Source organism: Poecilia reticulata, chromosome 7 (assembly GCF_904066995.2).
Source record: "Poecilia reticulata chromosome 7, P_reticulata-male-v2, whole genome shotgun sequence".
Classification (NCBI taxonomy): domain Eukaryota; kingdom Metazoa; phylum Chordata; class Actinopteri; order Cyprinodontiformes; family Poeciliidae; genus Poecilia; species Poecilia reticulata.
The window spans coordinates 26,254,733-26,273,382 of record NC_088836.1 but is presented as its reverse complement, the minus strand read 5'-3'; the positions used below and the strand labels follow the sequence as shown (position 1 = coordinate 26,273,382).

At 38.6% G+C, this 18,650-nt stretch overlaps 1 protein-coding gene across 2 annotated transcripts in view; it reads right to left on the bottom strand.

Annotated features, from left to right (window-relative positions):
* Positions 1-1,010: 1,010 nt before the first annotated feature.
* The window catches only part of cacna1fa (calcium channel, voltage-dependent, L type, alpha 1F subunit a), a 29,457-nt gene continuing 11,817 nt past the window's right edge, over positions 1,011-18,650 (bottom strand). The window contains exons 14-45 of one of the 2 annotated variants that reach the window (XM_081609198.1): positions 17,596-17,716; positions 17,426-17,498; positions 17,236-17,299; positions 16,680-16,737; positions 16,493-16,589; positions 16,279-16,408; positions 16,129-16,188; positions 15,923-16,029; positions 15,134-15,221; positions 14,518-14,625; positions 14,371-14,423; positions 14,130-14,276; positions 13,444-13,645; positions 13,161-13,319; positions 12,630-12,740; positions 12,464-12,547; positions 11,653-11,673; positions 11,434-11,568; positions 11,179-11,244; positions 11,017-11,108; positions 10,042-10,201; positions 8,350-8,477; positions 8,170-8,266; positions 7,460-7,562; positions 7,283-7,384; positions 6,186-6,310; positions 4,811-5,157; positions 4,075-4,221; positions 3,068-3,501; positions 2,205-2,317; positions 1,794-2,126; positions 1,011-1,393 (exon numbers count right to left, since the gene is read on the bottom strand). In XM_081609198.1, the coding sequence (XP_081465324.1) occupies positions 1,190-1,393; positions 1,794-2,126; positions 2,205-2,317; positions 3,068-3,501; positions 4,075-4,221; positions 4,811-5,157; positions 6,186-6,310; positions 7,283-7,384; positions 7,460-7,562; positions 8,170-8,266; positions 8,350-8,477; positions 10,042-10,201; positions 11,017-11,108; positions 11,179-11,244; positions 11,434-11,568; positions 11,653-11,673; positions 12,464-12,547; positions 12,630-12,740; positions 13,161-13,319; positions 13,444-13,645; positions 14,130-14,276; positions 14,371-14,423; positions 14,518-14,625; positions 15,134-15,221; positions 15,923-16,029; positions 16,129-16,188; positions 16,279-16,408; positions 16,493-16,589; positions 16,680-16,737; positions 17,236-17,299; positions 17,426-17,498; positions 17,596-17,716 (4,269 nt within the window). In that variant the 3' untranslated portion in view covers positions 1,011-1,189. Of the gene's footprint in view, positions 1,394-1,793; positions 2,127-2,204; positions 2,318-3,067; positions 3,502-4,074; positions 4,222-4,810; positions 5,158-6,185; positions 6,311-7,282; positions 7,385-7,459; positions 7,563-8,169; positions 8,267-8,349; positions 8,478-10,041; positions 10,202-11,016; positions 11,109-11,178; positions 11,245-11,433; positions 11,569-11,652; positions 11,674-12,463; positions 12,548-12,629; positions 12,741-13,160; positions 13,320-13,443; positions 13,646-14,129; positions 14,277-14,370; positions 14,424-14,517; positions 14,626-15,133; positions 15,222-15,922; positions 16,189-16,278; positions 16,409-16,492; positions 16,590-16,679; positions 16,738-17,235; positions 17,300-17,425; positions 17,499-17,595; positions 17,717-18,650 lie in introns of both variants that reach the window. The other variant, XM_017306011.2, reaches the window with a different exon arrangement.

Sequence of the window (18,650 nt, the reverse complement as noted above, 5' to 3'; positions counted from 1 at the left end):
CATCTCTTCAATGTTTTGCAAAAAAAAAAAACACACACAAATAAACCAGATATTTACATGTAATATTTAAAAAGACATAACCATTTTTTCTTACTGTCTGACATTCATTATGACTAAACTTTGCATTTTAAATGTCTGTGAGGGTTATCAAAAATATTTCCCAGAGAAAAAACTTAATACTTTATTAAAAAATTACTCCACCTTTTGAAGTCATGACGTCAGGTGATGACGTCACGGCTTTGCAAGCCTCTGATTGGGTCCGAAGTAACAGCTGAGGATTTATTTGAAGAAAACCAAACAAAACACTGCGTTCATGTGTGGCATCAGAAGAAAGAAAAAAATATATAAATAATTTCTATCTGGTGTATTTGAGCCGTTTACATGACTAGAAAATCGTGACATAAACTCAGCTTAATTACAGATCTTGCTTTTTGCGGGTATTTCCACCTTGCAAATTATAAGGAAATGACATAAATGTAAAATGCGGCCATATGAGTGCAACAATACTCTGCTGCAGACATATGCAGCCTATTGTTTGGCATGCTTCATCTCTTTGAAGGGGGAAGTGAAACCCAGCTGTCGTCCATCTGCCAGTCTATTAATCACTGATTGCATAATTCACTGGTTATATTTCACTATTCCTCCTACCAGGTGGAGGAATCCTCACACTAGTCAAACGGAAAAATACAAATAAATAAATGAATGACGAGTTGTTTGAGAAAACATGTTTTATTTGCTCAGAATGTAAAGCGACGCGGATGAACACACAATAATCAAGAAATACACAGCAGCCTTTTTTTAACAGAAGTTTCAACGCTGCATTTTAGAGGATATTCAGTTTAATTACATTTATCTAAAACAGATAATGCATTCAGACAGCATCTGAATTTAAAGATGTGTTATGGTATTTTTAAAAATCCTCTGTTATAATGATTCAAAAGCAAAAGCTTGACTTTTTATTGCACCTCTGTGTAAATATAAAAACTTCCTGAGCCTCACCTGTGTGCATGTTTTGGCATTCACAAACAAAAGCATTTCATACCCAACGGGATGTTTAAAAACTACAAAAACCTCCGCTCACACTCGATACTTGCTTTAAATAACTGACATATAAACACACTCTTATAAAATATTGGCTCAAGACTTCATGTTCTTACTGTTTTTCTTTTTGTTTTTGGCTTGGCTGATCTCAGTAAGAAATCACGCAGTTCATTTCGTCGGCGAGTTCGTCCTCGAAGCGGGTCAGGTGACTGGCTCCCCGCGCTATCAGGTCCGCAGCCGCGCTCTCCATCTCGTCCAGACTCATGTGACACGCTTCGGCAATCTCCCGCTTGGCAAAGCTCACGAATTTTGGATCCCTGGCGTACATGCCGAGGCCCTCGGAGAACAAGATCTGTTGTTGGGAGAGATTAATATGTTGCTCATGTATTTCAGATAAATAAAAAAGTAAAAAAAAGAAATGGCATTCAGCAAAATTAAATAATTTCTCATTAGCAGTCTGTGATTGCAGATCTAGTGATCTACGATCAATTACTTTAGTCTTGCAAGTTAAAAGCTACAGACTGATGCAGTAAAGGGATGCATGAGTTTAATTAAGTCTTAAATGTATTTCTTTACTGTTACTTTTCATAGATTTTAAGTTTTGAGAGTTGGTTTGCCGATCGCGTCTCGATTGGTTCTTAAAGCGACTAAACATGGCTGTCTGTGAACGCGATCGGAATAATATTTCTGAAAGTTGATTAAACGTGATGAATTAAAAAAAACATCTTCATCACTTTGTAAGGAAAACGTACCGATTCGACCAGACTGTCTGCGCTGCCTTTATCTATGATGCTCTGGTTGGCCGCAGGCGGCATCCTGACGCTGGTGAAGGTTCTGGTCTGACCCGGGTACCAGCCCGGTCGCTTCCCTGCAGGAAGACTGGCAGAGCCGTCGCACCAGAGCGGCTGACTGGAGCCGCTTTCTTCGTCCACCAGGATCATGGGCGTGTAGATGAGCTTGCCGCGGCGCGCGCTGGGGGCGATTGTTCCTGGAAGGGGCGTGGCTCCGGCCGCCGCCGCATTGGCCCAGGAGGCGGACAACATGGAGGACACGCTGCTGGGCCGGGAGTCCAGGCTCTGCTGGTTCTGGCAGAAAGCAGCAGTGGGTGAAGACTAACTGGAGGAAGACGAGACGACGTGTGGTCAGCTTTTTGCGACTCTCACCTGCAGGCGGGATCTGGACGGAGATGTGTTCCCCCGGTAGCTTCCAGGGACGGGCAGGTCGTCAGCGCTGGACTGAGGCTTCAGACACTGGAAGTTAAACGCAGGTTTCCGACCTGAAGCAGCGAGAAACAATAAACGTCTGCAGCTTCAGTAACTGTTCGCTAGTAAAACCGACTCCATTCAGAGACCCACTGCTGGACTCTAGTGTGAAAGAAATTGTTCTGGATTTTTTAATTTTTTTCTTTATTTCATTTTTCAAAATAAGAAAACAAACATTTTATTACCTAAAATGAAACAAAATAGCAAAGGATGCAATTTTTCCTTAAATAAAGAATAATGTGTAAAATGTAAGACATTAAAAGAGAGAGCAGGATTGTTTAAATTAAACCAAGCTAAACTAAGCTAAATCAAACTGTAATAAACTAAATTAGGCTAAGCTAAGCTAAGCTAAGCTAAGCCAAGCTAAGCCAAGCTAAACTAAACTAAGCTAAGCTAAATTAAACTGTAATAAACTAAACTAGACTAAGATGAGCTAAGCCAAGATGCTGAGCTAAATTAAACTAAGCTAAGGCAAAATAAATAAAGCTAAACTAAACTAAGCAATACTAAACATAACTAAACTAAGTTAAGCTACATTAAACTGAATAAAACCAAGCTTAGCTTAGCTTAGCCAAGCATAAGTTGGCTAAGCTAACTTATGCTTAGCCAACTTAAGCATAAGTTGGCTATGCTTAGCCAACTTAGTTGGCTAAGCATAGCCAACTTAACTAAGCTAAGCTTAGCTAAGCTAAGCGAGCTAAGCCAAGCTAATTATATTAAAAATGTTAATAACGCTAGTTTTAATAAACAAAATTGTTCTTGACCTTTCGGTATGGCAGGAAGTAATCGTCTCCTGACAAACTGGTCGCCATTGTTCTCATTCCCATTGTAGCCATTCCCATTGTAACCAGTGTTCCCATTGTAGCCGTTCCCGTTGTAGCCAGTGCTCCCATTGTAATCAGTGTTCCCATTGTAGCCGCTGACAGTGCTGCCGTTTTCATTGCAGCCGCTTACGGTACTTCCGTTCCCGTTGTAGCCGGTGTATTCGTTGCTGCTGTATTCGTTTGTGTCGTAGGGAGCCGGGCTGACGGCAGCGCTGCCTTCATTCATGTTGTTTTCACTGTAGGCGTTGCTGATGAAGCCGTTGGGGTCATGACCTTCATAGGGAATTTCTCCTATGCTGCTGGCTACGTCCAAACTCTGGCCGTTGTCTCCTGTTTCGGTTGGTACAGGAGAAATCGCCTCTTGATACTCAAACCTGCAAGAATGAAGATGCAAAGCGGGTAAATATGGCATGTGGTAGCTTCCAGAGTTCTGAAAAATTGTATTGTTTGTTTAAAGTTGACCTATGAGGCTTCTTTGAACAGATTAAGGCAGTTTGATAGATTGTACGAAACACGTTCGTTACATATTTTATCCAAAATCAGTCTTAGATAATCTGATTTCTGTCTTGACAATTCACCCTACTGTGAGCTCCTTTCAGAACGAGTCATTTTAGGGCCCCCAAATCATTGTTTACACTCCCTCATGAAAAAGGCTGCATACCATACATCTTTGAAAAGCAGAAGGGGGGCCTCCTGCACAACCAACAAGAAAGTATTAACTGTTTTCTGAATGCTTAATTAAACACTTGTCTTTTTCAGCAGCCATTGTACAGCTGAACAAATGTGCTGGAGCTCCACTTGGTTGCTAGGTAACGGGCCTGGACTCGGCTGGGGTTGCTAGGTAACAGCACAGTGACTTAACATTCAGGAGGTTTTTGAAACTGCTCATTTTTCAGACACATTAAAGGTCCCCTTTAAAAACCTTAATATAATACTCTATTTCTCACCCATCGACTGACGGTATGCTTGCTGCATACGCCTCACTGCTGTAAAACTGCTCCGCCGCTTCACTCTGAGTTGGAACGAGCGCATCTTTGAGGAGAAAGTCGTCTCCTCCCGATATCTCTGGTGGAGGTGGAGGAAGAGGCGATTCGCTGACGGAGAAGAAAGAACCGAGTCAAGAAACACCACAATATAAAACACCAGTATCAGCAAAGATTTATAAAAGTTTATATATGACAAAGCATCAGTAATTTTCAGAAATTAGCTATTTAGAAAAATAATGACACTTAATTAAACACACACAACCTACAAAAAGTTTCATTTCATCCACTGCTGTATTTTCTTTGCTGTTGATGTTTTACTTCCAAAATGTCTTTTCAACTTTTAAAATGTTGTAACAAAGAAACACGGTGGGGCGACTGGTGGACTGCCGTAGCATCCCTGCCACCGGGCTTAGCGAGGGGAAATCCTGAGACGGACCGAAATGTAAAGAATGTTCAAATGATCAAAATGAAAATAATTCCTATACGTAACAAAATAACAGGATCAGCATTTAGAAAACTCATAAAACTTTAACAGAAACTGCAGGGCAGAGAATCCATATATTTTAAGTAAGAGTAGAAATACTTCATAATAAAATGACTCAAGTAAAAGTGCAGTAAAAATGCTTCTTAAACTATAATTTTGCCTAAAAGTAACTCAAGTAAATGTGAGTAACTGTAACTCTTATGCAGTCGGTACCTGACGGGAAGCGGTTCGGATCTTGCGGGCTGCTCAGTCACGACTCTCAGTCCGGCCAGCTCCGATCCGGGCCTCAGGTGTTCCTGTACGGCCTCCACCTGCGTGGTGATCACCTCCCTGCCTGCGACCCGGGGCGGGGGCTCCATGATCACCGCCGTCTGCTCCACCAGCAGGTCCAGAGGCGGCATCGGCGTGCTGGCGGGCGTGGGGTTCGCCGACGTCCCCGCCTCGCTGTCGAAGATCTCGTCGCCCGTCATCTCGCCCTCAGTGGCCTCCTCTTCCTCGAGGTCGCAGGCCATCGCCAGGCGCATCTCTGGAGCCAGGTCCTGCAGCGTCCGCAGCCCTAGCTAAAACACAAAAGGTACTTACAGCAAATGCTCACAGGATGCATGCTGGGAAATCTATAATTTCATGATTTTTAGTATCAAAAAAAAGAAATTTACATTGAGAAAAGCTGCATTTTCTTAATGAAAGTGTAGCTACTAACTAGGAAACAACCCATGTATGTAGAAAGACGTTAAAATCGATAAGCATGTTGTTTAAAGTTTATTGTATTAACTGTTCCTGTATGTTGACATTATATTATAGCTTTATTTATCCACTTCTAATAAATCATAATAGTGTTCGGGGCTCTTCATGTCAGCCATATCTACAAAAGACTACAATAATTCAAAAATATATTTAAGCGTAAAGAATTTTTCAGATAGACTCCCTTTAGAAAACACAAGACCTTGACTCTATTTAAGGTGAACTTTTATTGTTTTTTATATATATTATGTTCATTTAGCGGCTGATTTGCCAAAAGTTTTTACTTATTACATACTGCATAGAATTATTTATTTTCTTAGCCTTTTTTCAGCTGCACAGATTTTAACTGTGAACAAACAGTTAAAAGGGCTGAATGCAAATCTAACATACATTTAACGCGCCTTTAGCGCCCCCTACTGGTGAGCGGAGATTTTGCACTCAAGACGCTTAAAGCATTAAACTTTTTTTTTCTTTTTTTTTACAGATGTGGCAAATATTTTATCCTATGTCATACCCATTTTTTTAAATGAAAATAACAATAAAAAAGTAAAAAAAATTAAATCAATTATTTGAGTACATTTATATAATAGAGAAACAAATAATAGCGGCAAAGTTCTGCTTCTGCAAATTCCTTTAATATGATTCTAAGTGGAATATAATCTGTTCTTCTCTCTTTTAATTTATTAAGAGTTTAAAAACATTTAGCTGTGGTGCTAAATGCTAAAAAGCAGATGTAAATGAGAAAAGAATCCTTTTCACATACTTCACATAAAAAGAGACTCAAAGACGTTTTAGTTTGTGTGTTCATGTAACGTAGAAAGGATTTCAATTAAAAACTAGATCTTACCTGCAGTGCAGCAGCCTTGTCCTTCCTCTTGGATTTTCTTTCCCTCTCTTTCCTCTTTCTGTACTTTTTGAAGTAATCTTGGATCAGGAAACTGGCATAAAACTTTCCACAAGTCACCTCATCGCCTGACAAACGCAATCAAACATGCAAATGTGAAAACTCAAGACAGCACTGTTTCCTTCTGTTGAATAATTTAGAAATTTCTTAATCATCTTTCTGTACAGAAGAGGAATAGGGCCAAAAACACTTTAAAGAAATTCTGACTTTTTTTTTTTAATCAGAATTTTAATTCTGTCAATCTGTCAAAATCCAAATAAATAGCAAAACATTCTGAGGTGTGTGTCAAGTATATTGCTATTAGTATGTGAAAAATAATTACACAGCAGTTTCTTCCTTGTTGTAGAATTTGCAAACCTGAACTTTATCCACTCCGAAAGCCTGCAGCAAATTTATCTGGTGGATTTCAGTTTAACGACTAGATATGCCAAATCATGCATGAACAATTATACAATTCTGATTTTTACAAAAAGTCAGAATTCTGAGAAAAATAATCTGAATTCTTAGATTAAAATCACAATTTTGAAAAAAAAGTCAAAATTTTTAGATTAAGTAAGAATTTTAAGAAAAACTTCGAATTCTGATAAAAAGTCAAAATTCTATGAAAAAGTCAGAATTCTGAAAAAAGTAACCAAAATTCTCAGATTAAGTCAAAATTCTGAGAAAGAGTCACAATTTTTAGATTAAAGTCAGAATTCAGAGGGAAAAAACGTCAGAGTTCTGTGAAAGAAGTAAGAATTCTGACAAATTTAAAATTTTGAGAAAAAGTCCGAATTATGAGAAAAGCCAAAATTCTGAGAAATTCAGGGTAAAAGTCAGAATTCAGAAAAAAATATAAGATTTCTGAGATTGAAGCCAATAGTCTTGAGAAAAAGCCAAAATTTTTAGATTAAATTCAGAATTCTGAGAAAAAGTCAGAATTCTGAGATTAATTAATAGCATTCTAATGCAAAAACCATAATTATTTTTCTGTTGTTTTTTTTCAGTGGCCCCAATCCTCCATATTTCTGGGATTGGCATTTGGCAGTTTTGCGTCTTGCCTCTAGGGGGCGGGATGATTTCATCGATGAGTTTAGGTTTTGTGTGTTTCCACAGCTTCTTGATGATAATCTTCAGCTCCTCGTTCTGCTGATCGACGGGACCTGGTGGAACCCAAACACAGATTTGTTAAATAAAAGACGCCGTTTGGCCACGCGGCTCCATGAATTCCTCCCGACCTTCAGTTTTGATCTTCAGCGAAGTTCGGACGAGAGCGAACAGAGTGGCGTTGAAGGTGACGGTCCCGTCGGGGTGGAGGGGAACGTTCATGGCCACCAGCCTCTGAGGACAAACGAGGAAGCAGAAAATATGAAATCTGCTCATTTCATTTCATACACTACAAAAACACAAATGCATAACCATAAATCATAATTAAAAAGTTACATTAATTGAGTTGGGTTTTATTTTTCGATAAATAAAAGGTTTGATTTAGCATGAAATTAATAATTACACATGAAACTATTTTAAAAATATGAACTGGATTACATATTTGAGTCCAGTGGGATTTGTTTGCTTTACTTTCTGAACATTTTGTTCATTAAACACAGAACTTTACCTGGTATGTTTAATCCAGTTTCTAGTGAAAATAACTTTATACACGTGGAATAATACAGAACTAAAAATGTACTTTTCAGCATTATATTTTAAGTCAATAATTCCTCAACATTGATAAATATTGGTAGATTATTTCTAACATGGGAACTAGTACTTTTTTAATCAATGTTGAGGAGTTATTGACTTAAAATAAGCTCCTAAATTATGCTGAAAAGTTACTTGAATGTCAGTTTTGTCTTATTTTTAGTGCAATTAATATATTTGCTGTGGAAACTACAGAAAAATACTCTGTAACATTTTGCGTTTTTGCAGCTCTGCACGTGTTCACTCTTACCTTGCAAGCAACGCGATGAGGACAGAGCTTTCCGAAGCCGAGAGGAGGCTGAATCCTGCGTAACATAGTGACTACATCGATGTGCTTGATGCGACCTCTGCCACGTGCAAACAGAAAACGGGTGAGACAGAGAAGTTTGCTTTGGAAACAGTGAAGCTGGACTCAGATAGTGAGACGCACGTGGCTTCTGGGTCGTAGTCGGACCAAACTCGCTTGAACTCGTCCAGGTGGTGAGTCCCCAGAACCGTCCAGTCTCGGGTCAGATACTCGAAGTTGTCCATGATGACGGCAATGAACAAGTTGATGATCTGAGAGAAAAGAGAAGCAGAAAGGGAATTTATATGTGTAACAAAATGATTCTGTAGATGTATTACAACAAATGAAACATGACACACTAGTGTGTTGTTTAAATATGTGAAGAAAAGCTATTGTACACTGCAAAAACACAAAATATTACAGAGTATTTTTGTTTAGTTCTTAGAGCAAATATCTTAGCGCACTTGAAATCAAACAAAACTTAAAAGTAACTTTTCAACAAGATCTAGGAGCTTGTTTTAAGTGAATAATTTCTTAATATTGATTTTAAAAAATTGCTAGTTCAACGGGTGATTATTTCACTTATAGCAAGATATTTTTCCCACGCTGTAAATAAAATAATTTACCAGATGAACTAGAACTTTTTCATCAATATTAGAAATTATTTACTTAAAACAATCCTCTACATCTTGTTGAAAAGAAATTTAGAAGTTAGTTTTGTCTTATTTCAAGTGTATTTGCAGTAGAAATTGCACAAAAATATTTTTAAAATATGGTACAATTTTTTGTTTTTGCAGTGTAAAACCAAGAATTAGAGGTTTTCAAGCACATGTGTGTTAAAAACAAGTTAGATTCACCAGTTTGAGTTTATTTAGCATTTTCTGTAATTCATGCAGGAACATTACAAATAAAGGCTCAAAAAGATATACAAACATCTCCAGTATTAGCTAGCTCAGAATTAGCCATGCTACTAGCAGGTCGACTGGGTGCACAGGAGAGTCGGGTGGTCCAGGGTTCTGGACGGGTCCACAGTCCGTCACAGAGCCACACAGGAAAACACAACCAAGTAAAAGAAAGAGCAGAGGTCCTTCCAGCTGCACAGCATCCAAAACCAAATGGAACAATTGTCTTAAAAAAAACAGTTTCTCAAATAAAAACAAAGAATTAAAGTTCACAAAAAAGCAAGGAAATAATGTTGTTTGTGCAGGAAGCTCTACTAATGCTTTTCAAAATGCACAGTTGGACATCTGTTTCCAGCCATTTTCATGTGACTGTAAACGTTGAGTTGGGGGCGTGGCCAGCAGCAGCTTATTTGGGTTTAAAGTGACAGTAGCCCTAAAACATTCCGTACTGCTTTGTGAACATGCTTTGTGTAGGCTACTGCTCTATCCTAACATGTTCAAGGGAGTTAAATCATATATAACTGATGATATGAAAGCCCAACCGTAAAACGTTTACTTTCCGTTTCTTTAGGTGTGCAGCTGCTGTTTGAGCCGCAGGTTTTTGTTCTGACGGCTCAGATTCACCTTCACCCGACCGAGTTAGCATCTTAAAATAGCACAGGGAGCATATTAGCTCCTGTACCCAAATATGTGCAGCCCATTAAACCTTTGTGATGCGGGCGTGCATCACCGCTCATCCGTCGATAAATAAAACCGTCAGTGTGCTGCTGCTTTAATGCTGCCGTCCCTATTTTCATCCAGCTTCAATTCCGCCTGACCTGGCAGTCGACGCACACGGTTTGAATTAATTGCAGCTAAATTTAGAGCCCCTAATCTGAAGACTATCTGAGTGAAGAGAGGGGAAAAGTAAAACGTCAGGTCAGCCTTCGCTCACCAGGTAAGCGCAGAGCATGAAGAAGCTGATGAAGTAAAGGTAGGCCAGGTTACTCCCGCAGGTGTACTCTTCACCGGGCTCGACGTCGGCCTCCGGGTCGCAGCGCCGGCCGGGCAGCGCGCCCAGCATGATCTGCTGCCACTGCTCTCCGGTGGCACACCTGCAAGACAGGAAGCAGTTTTAATTCAGTCTGGTCTACATGCTCCTTCAGGCTCATTTTGTTATGCTAACAACATCTATGTCTTTTATTGGGATTTTATGTAATGGATCAATACCAAAGTGCAGCATTGGTGGGAGATGGAAGAAAACTGATGGGTGGTTTTAAAATATTAGGTGTAGTATGGATATGCATAGTGATAACTACGTTTAGATGGCTAGATGACTGACGTTGCGTTCACACCACACGCACTTAAAGCATCAGGAGGTTTACAGTCAAAGTCTATGTGGAGGCGCGTTTTGAAGCGCTTTGAGATTTTAAGTGCATCGACGTTTCCAACGATGGAAAATCTGAACTTTCGTTGCTGGACGCAGAGCATCACCCAATCAGAGGGACTCCGCTTTGTGGCGTAGTGGTACATCTTCTGACGTCCTATGATCTACGACCAATCGAGTTACGACTACAGAGACAGGATCCTCTTCCTGGATGAGGATCAGCCAGGAACTTAGAACTTTTACGTTTTGAAAATACTTCCCCTCATTTGAGCTATCCAAATCCGACCAGCAAAAACGTTGAGTCACGTTAAATAAACGATAAATAAACATTGTATTTATTTAGGCGAAATATGCAGGAGGCGGTGGAAGAGCGTGAGCGACACCAAGAAGTCTCCTCTCAACTTTCAGTTTTACTACTCTTCAATTACGCACCACTTTGTTTTTTTTTTTATTTAATCTTTGTCCTAACAGAAATTTCAGTCAACTTCCAGACCACTAAGGTTTAAGAACCACTGTTGGAACAAGAGGGTTGAAACGTCTTACCTGAAAAGAACCAGAACCGCCATGAAGAAGGTCTGGAAGTTGCAATTTCTGTTGATGTCTGTGTTGTCATCGATGGCTACTTTCCCAAACATCTGGGAGGACAAACAGCAGAGAAACCGTCAACCAGGAAAAGCAGCGTTCCCACCTTTTCCAGAGACTCACCTGCATGCCGATCACAGCGTAGATGAAGAAGATCATAGCGATGAGGAGGCCGACGTACGGCAAAGCCTGGAGAGACGGAAAGAAAATAAAATCGTCTCATGTCACGGTAAAATGCCGGCAGAATTTTACCGCATAAATATGAATTTCATCATATTTATACTGTAAAATTCTGGCAACCACAGCTGTTTTTTTTTTCTTTTTATAGAGTATAAAAAAGTAATGAGACAATATTTGTGACAGAGAAGATTCACTGACCTGCAGGGATTTGACAAAAGTCCAGAGAAGAGTTCGGATGCCTTCTCCTTTGCTGAGCAGCTTCACCAACCTCAACACTCGGAACAAGCGGAAGAACGTGATGGACACTTTCCCGCTTTCTCCTTTTCCACCACCCTGGAAAAACAAAACTATTCGGGTTATTATAAACCCTAATAGAAACGGGAGAAAGGTTTGACGACATCTTGATCCAATAATCACCTCTCCATGGCCGCCTCCTCCCTGGATCATCAGTTAAGCAACAGAGAAAGAAACGGTTAAAAATACATTGAATTATTAATATTTTTAAACAATTCCTAATTGCTTATGTATTCTCCATTGTTGACATCTTTAAATAATAAGGAACTACCTGATAATTACAGTGTAATAATGTTATTAATTACATGAAACTAACATATTATCAGATTGTTTTCAAATTATTACTTTATCTTTAATGACTTTCTGTGAGCTGTTACAATCATGTTACAATTCAAATTTTATTATCAGCAGACATTAAGTCCATGGTTACACAAATTTAAAACAACGAAAGAAATAAATCACAATAAAAATAGAAAAAGCACAATCAAAATATAAAAGTATAATATAAATACACATAATATCCCATTTTTATTTAATAATCAAAATTATCACATTTCTAAACATTAAACAACTATTTTATTGCTAATATCTTAATACAAACTGTTACTAACTGGTAATTACATTGTAACTACAATGACAATTACATATTATTATCAAGGTACTGAATGTTTACTACCAAACTATTTCCAAATTGTAATTCTGTTTTTACTGGACGGTAACAAGAAGCCAGACTGAAATAAATTAATCTGATTAACATAAAATCAAGATAAGTGTTTATCTTTATTTTAGAAACACTTTAATAACGAAGCAGAGATTGTATTGATGGAAAGTTTAGTGGACGGAAAACGTGTCATAAAGAGGTGCATAATTAACACATTCTAAAAACATTTCCAAGTATTTCTTCCAAAGGTAAAAGTGAGTGAAGACTCCTTACACTAAATTCAGACACTGCGATGTCCAAGACGCTGCCGACAACGATCAGAGCGTCAAATGAGTTCCAGGGGTCGATGAAGTAATGCTGACAGATGAAAACAAGCAAACAGGAACGTGAAGTCAAAGAGTCATCACCAGGAAACTCGGCGTGCGGCGGGAAAACTCACATGAGCACGAAGAGCCATCAGCTTGATAATCATCTCTATGGTGAAAACCACGGTGAAGATCATGTTGAGGATGTCCATGACAGAGGTGAACAACTTCGACTGCTCATAATGCTAAAGACATAAACACCAACGTGAAATTATTTTCAGTATTTTCTGAGAGATTCAGGAGAGAAATGTCCAATTGTTACCATTATTATTATTATTATTATTATTATTATTATTATTATTATTATTCCTCCATAGATTTTCTCGTTATGTTATGAGTCAGTTTGTAACCATTTTGTCTGTGTCAGGGGTGTCAAACTCATTTTCGTTTTGGGCCAAATCAAGATCCTGAATGCTCTTAAAGTTTTGAGAACAAAAGACATGAAGTCCTGCTTTCAGACTGAAAATGTGTGCTCTTGGATTATGGCAGGAAAATTCCCCCATATAAAATGTGCTATGTAGATAAAGTTGTCTTACCTACTGATTGTTTATTTCCTTGTTTTTGAAAATCTGTTTGAAATAAGTAAATCAAATGAAAAACGGTACCTGAATTGCCAGAGTGAGAGTGTTTCCCAAAATCAGCACAAACATGACATATTCAAACTGGCTGGAGTTGATGATCCTCCAGAACTTCAGCTGCGACGGGTTTTTAGGGATGTAAATCTTTATTGGCTGAGCTTTCAGGGCGTAATACACACACTGCCTCTGCGTAGGGCGAAACAGAGAGAAAAACTGTTCAGCTTGGATCAATTAAACAAAAAATACAATCAATTTATTTAATCTGAAATTAAAACAATTCAAATATCCTTAAAAAAAAAAAAAGGCTGACTTGATTCTTGTTGAGTTCGCAGTTTTTGAACTCCGCCTCTCCTTGCTCCCGAAAAGTGATGATGACGAAACCCACGAATATGTTCATCATGAAGAAGGCGATGATGATGATGTAGATGATGAAGAAGATGGAAATCTCCACTCTGTAGTTGTAAATTGGGCCTCGGTTTATGGCATTGGCGTCCACGGCCCGGTACAGAAGCCTTCACAGAGAAAGAAAACACAAAACATGACAATCTGGTTTCTACACTGCAAAAAACTAAATCTTACCAAGAATTCTTGGTCCAGTTTCTTCGGCCAAAAAAAATCAAACTTTTCAGCAGTAAATAGGAGTTTATTTTTCATTAATATTGACAAAAAAAGTACTTTTTCCATTGGAAGATTACTTCATTTATAGCAATCACTTAGCATTGTTTGTTTATTTAAAAAAATTTTTTATTATTGCCCTTTTTTTAAGACTTTATAGTTGGTGTTTAGGCATTGATATTCCGGTCTTCCAATAACACAAAGGTATCAAGTGATATTTTCAAATTTCCTGTCAACTTTAAACATTTTTTAACTCAAAAACATGGCGACTGGCTGGATGAATGACTGCCCTGACGCACTGGGCTTTTTCTGTTGGAAACCCTGAATAGCAATAATAATGACGGTTATACGTTGAACTAGAAGAACAAACCCAAAACTCACTGAGGCCAGCCTTCAAACGTTGACACGGTGAACAAAGCCAGCATTCCCATCAGCACGTTGTCGAAGTTAAAGTCACTGTTTTCCCAGATCCTCTCTCTGACCATGGGGTGGTTCACATCCCCGTCTTTATACACCACAAAGGTTCCCCTGGAATCACACAAACGCACAACTTCGCAGTCAAATAAATCTAATTTCAGGAAACAAGTCAGTGTTTTAAGCCGTGAGAGCAAATTAAACTGACTTGCACTCGTCTGGAGTGTGTTTGGCTTCGTCTGTGCAGCTGTAGAATCGGCCCTGAAAACATCCAAACCAGAGCATTTAGCCACCAGCAGCCGTCTCTGGAAACTTTCCGTTTATAAAGAGAAAAGACTGGTGAAGGTGAGGGAACCTTGAAAAGCTGCACTCCAATGCAAGCAAACATGAACTGAAGCAGAGTGGTGACGATCAAGATGTTGCCGATGGTGCGAATCGCCACGAAGACGCACTGCACCACGTTCTGCCAAGACCACAAGCAGTTTTATTCAATAATAAAATACATTTTTATCAATTTTAAAATTTATTAAAATTTAACATTTTAAAATTCTAAATTGAATTTATTTTTTTTCAATTTTCAATTTTTTATTTTCATTTAAAAATGTAAAATTTCAACATTTTTAAATTTTAAATTTTTTTTTTATTAAAAAAAAAAAATTACATTTAAAACCAAAATCATTTTGGTTTTAAATTATTTTGGCATTTAAAATGCTGATTAACCCTTGTGTCTAGAAATGGGGTCCAACTGACCCCACACACGTAAAACTTGTATCATTTGCCACAGTCCTCTACGTTTGCCTCAGTCCTCGCACGCACAAGGGTTAAATGCTGATTAAAAACCAAAATATATATATAAAAAAATTATAAATCTGTATCAGATAAAATAAGAAACTAGAATATAAATTTTTAGAAGTCAAGTTGTAAGAAAAAGAATAAGCGAACCAATAGAGAAATGCAGCGGAGGCGTTTACCTTCAGCCCTTTGGCTCTGTTGATGGCTCGAAGCGGCCTCAGCACTCGGAGGACTCGCAGGATTTTCACCACGGAGATCGCACTCGAACTGGAAACAGCAAAACAAAGAGTTTAGACAATTATCCAGCTAATGAAAAATATAAAAATGGCAGATAACACTTGCTAAGATGCAGTAAAACGTGCAAAACTATGGAAGCCCATTTCTGCCATAAAAGGATAAAAACTTAAAAACCCAACAGGTGGTCATTATTACAAAACATAAAGACTTTTGTCAAATTTAATCAAAATTATGACTTTATATCTCGTTATGACTTTGCACCTCATAATTATGACTTTAAAACTCAAAATTATGACTGAAAGTCAAAATTCTTACTTCATATCTCAAAATTGGGAAATTAATATCATAATTCAAATGTAAAATTCTAAATCTATATCCAATAATTATGTCTGAGTTTGAAAATTATAACTTTGAAAGTCAAAATTATGACTTCAAATATAATTCTGAATGAATCTCATAATTAAAACTCTAAAATTCAAAATTCTGACTTCTTATCTCATAAGTATGTCTCTGAACATCAAAATTATGACTTTGAATCTCGTAATTATGACTTTATAATTCTAAATTATATCTTTCAATCTCATAATTATCACTTTAAAACTCAAAATTATGACTTCCTGTTGGACTTTTTTTTTGTGGCATAAATGGGCTTCCATACAAAACTAAGCTAATTGAACCATTATTTCTTTTCCTAGAATAATCTGCAGACTCTCGCTCATCTGTCTACTCACTGTAAGAAGAAAGACGTGAGCGACACACTGACGACCAGCAGGTCCAGGAGGTTGAAGGCGTTCCTGCAGAAAGAGCCGGTGTGAAGAAAAGCTCCATAAACCGTCATCTGGACGAGAAGGAGGCAGCAAAGAAACGAGATTAGGAAAAAAATCTTCTTGCAGTTTTTAAGCTCTGATTTATCCACTTTCATTCTGTCAGCCGTTACCTTCAGGACGATCTCCACCGTGAAAACCGAAGTGAAGACGTAATCGGCGTATCCGAGCACCTGACGATGACAGAAGCTAAGTCAGATTTCAGTAGCATCGCCGCGGAAACGGGATTAGACGCTGACGTTAAAGTGGCAGCCTGTCCTTACGATGTTCCTGAAAGAGTGGGATTTGATGGGATCCTCAGCAGCCAGCGAGATGCTGCTGAGGATGATGAAGATGAGGATGAAGTTGGTGAAGTAGGGGTGGTGAATGAGGTTGTGGCAGGCGACTCGCAAACTGAAGAACGAAGCGAATGAGAGGGAAGTCACACACGCTGCACCGGTTTGAGGGTTCTGTTAGATACGGACACTTTTCAAGTACCAGTTTTTCTTTCCAAGAATGAAGAAGGAGCTTCCGTCAGGAATCGGCACAATCTTCTCTTTGGGGCCGGAGAACTCGGGCTTCAGTGGAGCAACGCCTACAATAAAGAAAATAAACAAGACGAGCTGCTTTAAGATGTCTGTCAATCGGCGGATGTGTGACGTTTCTCCAGGGAAGAAAGACTCACCCTCCAGACCCTCGATGGCTCTCAGCTCCTCGTTTTCCTGCCAGTCATCCTCTTCGTTCTGAAGCCAAAAAACAAAAGGCCACCATCTTTATTTTACTGCAAACACAGTATTAAAGGGGACCAGTGTGTTTGGAGTTAAAATGAGCTGTTCCAAAAACCTCCAGACTTTCGATAGGCACTGCACCGTTACCTAGCAACCCAAGTGAAGCTCCAGCATGTTTGGTAAGCTGGTTTTACCGCTGTACAATGGCTGCTGGACCTAACCTGAGCAAGAAAGCCTAATAAGTTACCTTTAAGTTCAGACCCTTGGACTTTAATGTCAGTTTCTCTGTGGTTTTCCACAAATAGCTTCACGGCTCTGATGTATGACTCGTTTAAAAAGTTTTTACTTAATGTTGACTGATCAGGTAAAAATGCCTTACCAAATGTTTCAGGTAATATTGAGTCTTATATACCACATTTGCTGGAGGTTTGCTCTACCCGAGTTTCACTTCATCATGGGCAAACATCCTGCATTGATGTTAACATATGCAAGAAAAACTTAAACATGCTCTACCCCTGCATCTTCATCCTCTTTCTCTTCGTCCTCATCCCAATCCTCTTCGTCTTCCTTTTTCTCCCTGAATAAAAAAGGAAGCATCACAGTTTGGCTCTGATTAAACCATTTTAATGTGATCAAAGCACAACCAGAGGAAAATATAAATGTGTTTTATAAGCGTCTGAGGTTGATGATTACTACGACTTACTCTACTGCTTTCTTTCCACCGCTGCTTGCCAAGTTATCCACAGCGATAGCCAAGAAGACGTTCAGCAGGATGTCTGATCCCAGAGTCAAGGAGTTGGATTTGTTTGTTTCTTCGTGGGACGACATTCACACAGAACTTGGATTCAAAGTTGTTATAGTGAAAAAGGATACAGTTACCACAGACAAAGAGGATGACGAAATAAATGCAAACCACCATGTTAGGGAAGATCGGCCCGCCGTACGCCATGATGCCGTCATACATCACGGCGTTCCAGTCCTCTCCGGTGAGAATCTGCAACAAACAGGCACACATAGAAACCCAACCGGACAAAAAGGAGAACTTTGAGTAGGGACGTTGATTAATGCTTTTTTATTATTATTATTATTTCGAAAAGATTAACTAATAAAGCCCGTTTAGGCCTTCTTTAAGTGTTGTGGTTTGGACCCGATCCAGCAGAGGGCGCCGCTGGACAAACTTAAGAGAACGGAACCGCTGATTTAGAAACAAAGATGGCGGCAGGCCAAATCAAAACGGGAAAAAGAAACGGTCCAGAGTCCGGTGTGGGATGCAAAATGCACTTTATGCGGTTCTATTTTGAAATACTAACACTCGACAACCTTCTTAAGTTTCACTTTAATCGCTGTCATTCAGTCGAGCTTCATGACTGAGCAACAACAACTTCTCATTCAAAAATTATTGATGTGCTACGAAGACGAGGGACAGAAAAGCAGAATGCTTAACATGTAAGATGAGGAAGAAAAAAAACATGATCCTAATAAGCACGGTTGCTTTTTGAGGCTGTTGTGAGTTAATAACCATCATGGTGTCAAGTTTTGACATTTTCTCATTGTATAACATCTCTTTGTAAATGTTTCACGTTTTATTACTTTCATCTTCTATTTTTCTACACAGCAACCTAAGAGTATTCTGCCTTTTCAAATTTTATCATAAAAATATATAATACAATTATTTTATAATAAAATACAACTATTTTAGTGGGATTTTCAAAACCCCTCGCCAAGTGATTTGAAAAGCTTCTGAAAGAAAATGTATGTATCTTTCTGAAGATGTAATGTGTCAAAGTTTATTCACGTGAGAAATAATAATAATAGTAATACTGTTGATACAAAACAGTAATTTAGTATATTATGACTTAGCCCTTTGTGTTATGGGAAGACGGTCGTCCCTCTTGTTCAAAGAGGAAACTCAAGTTTTTAAGAAAATG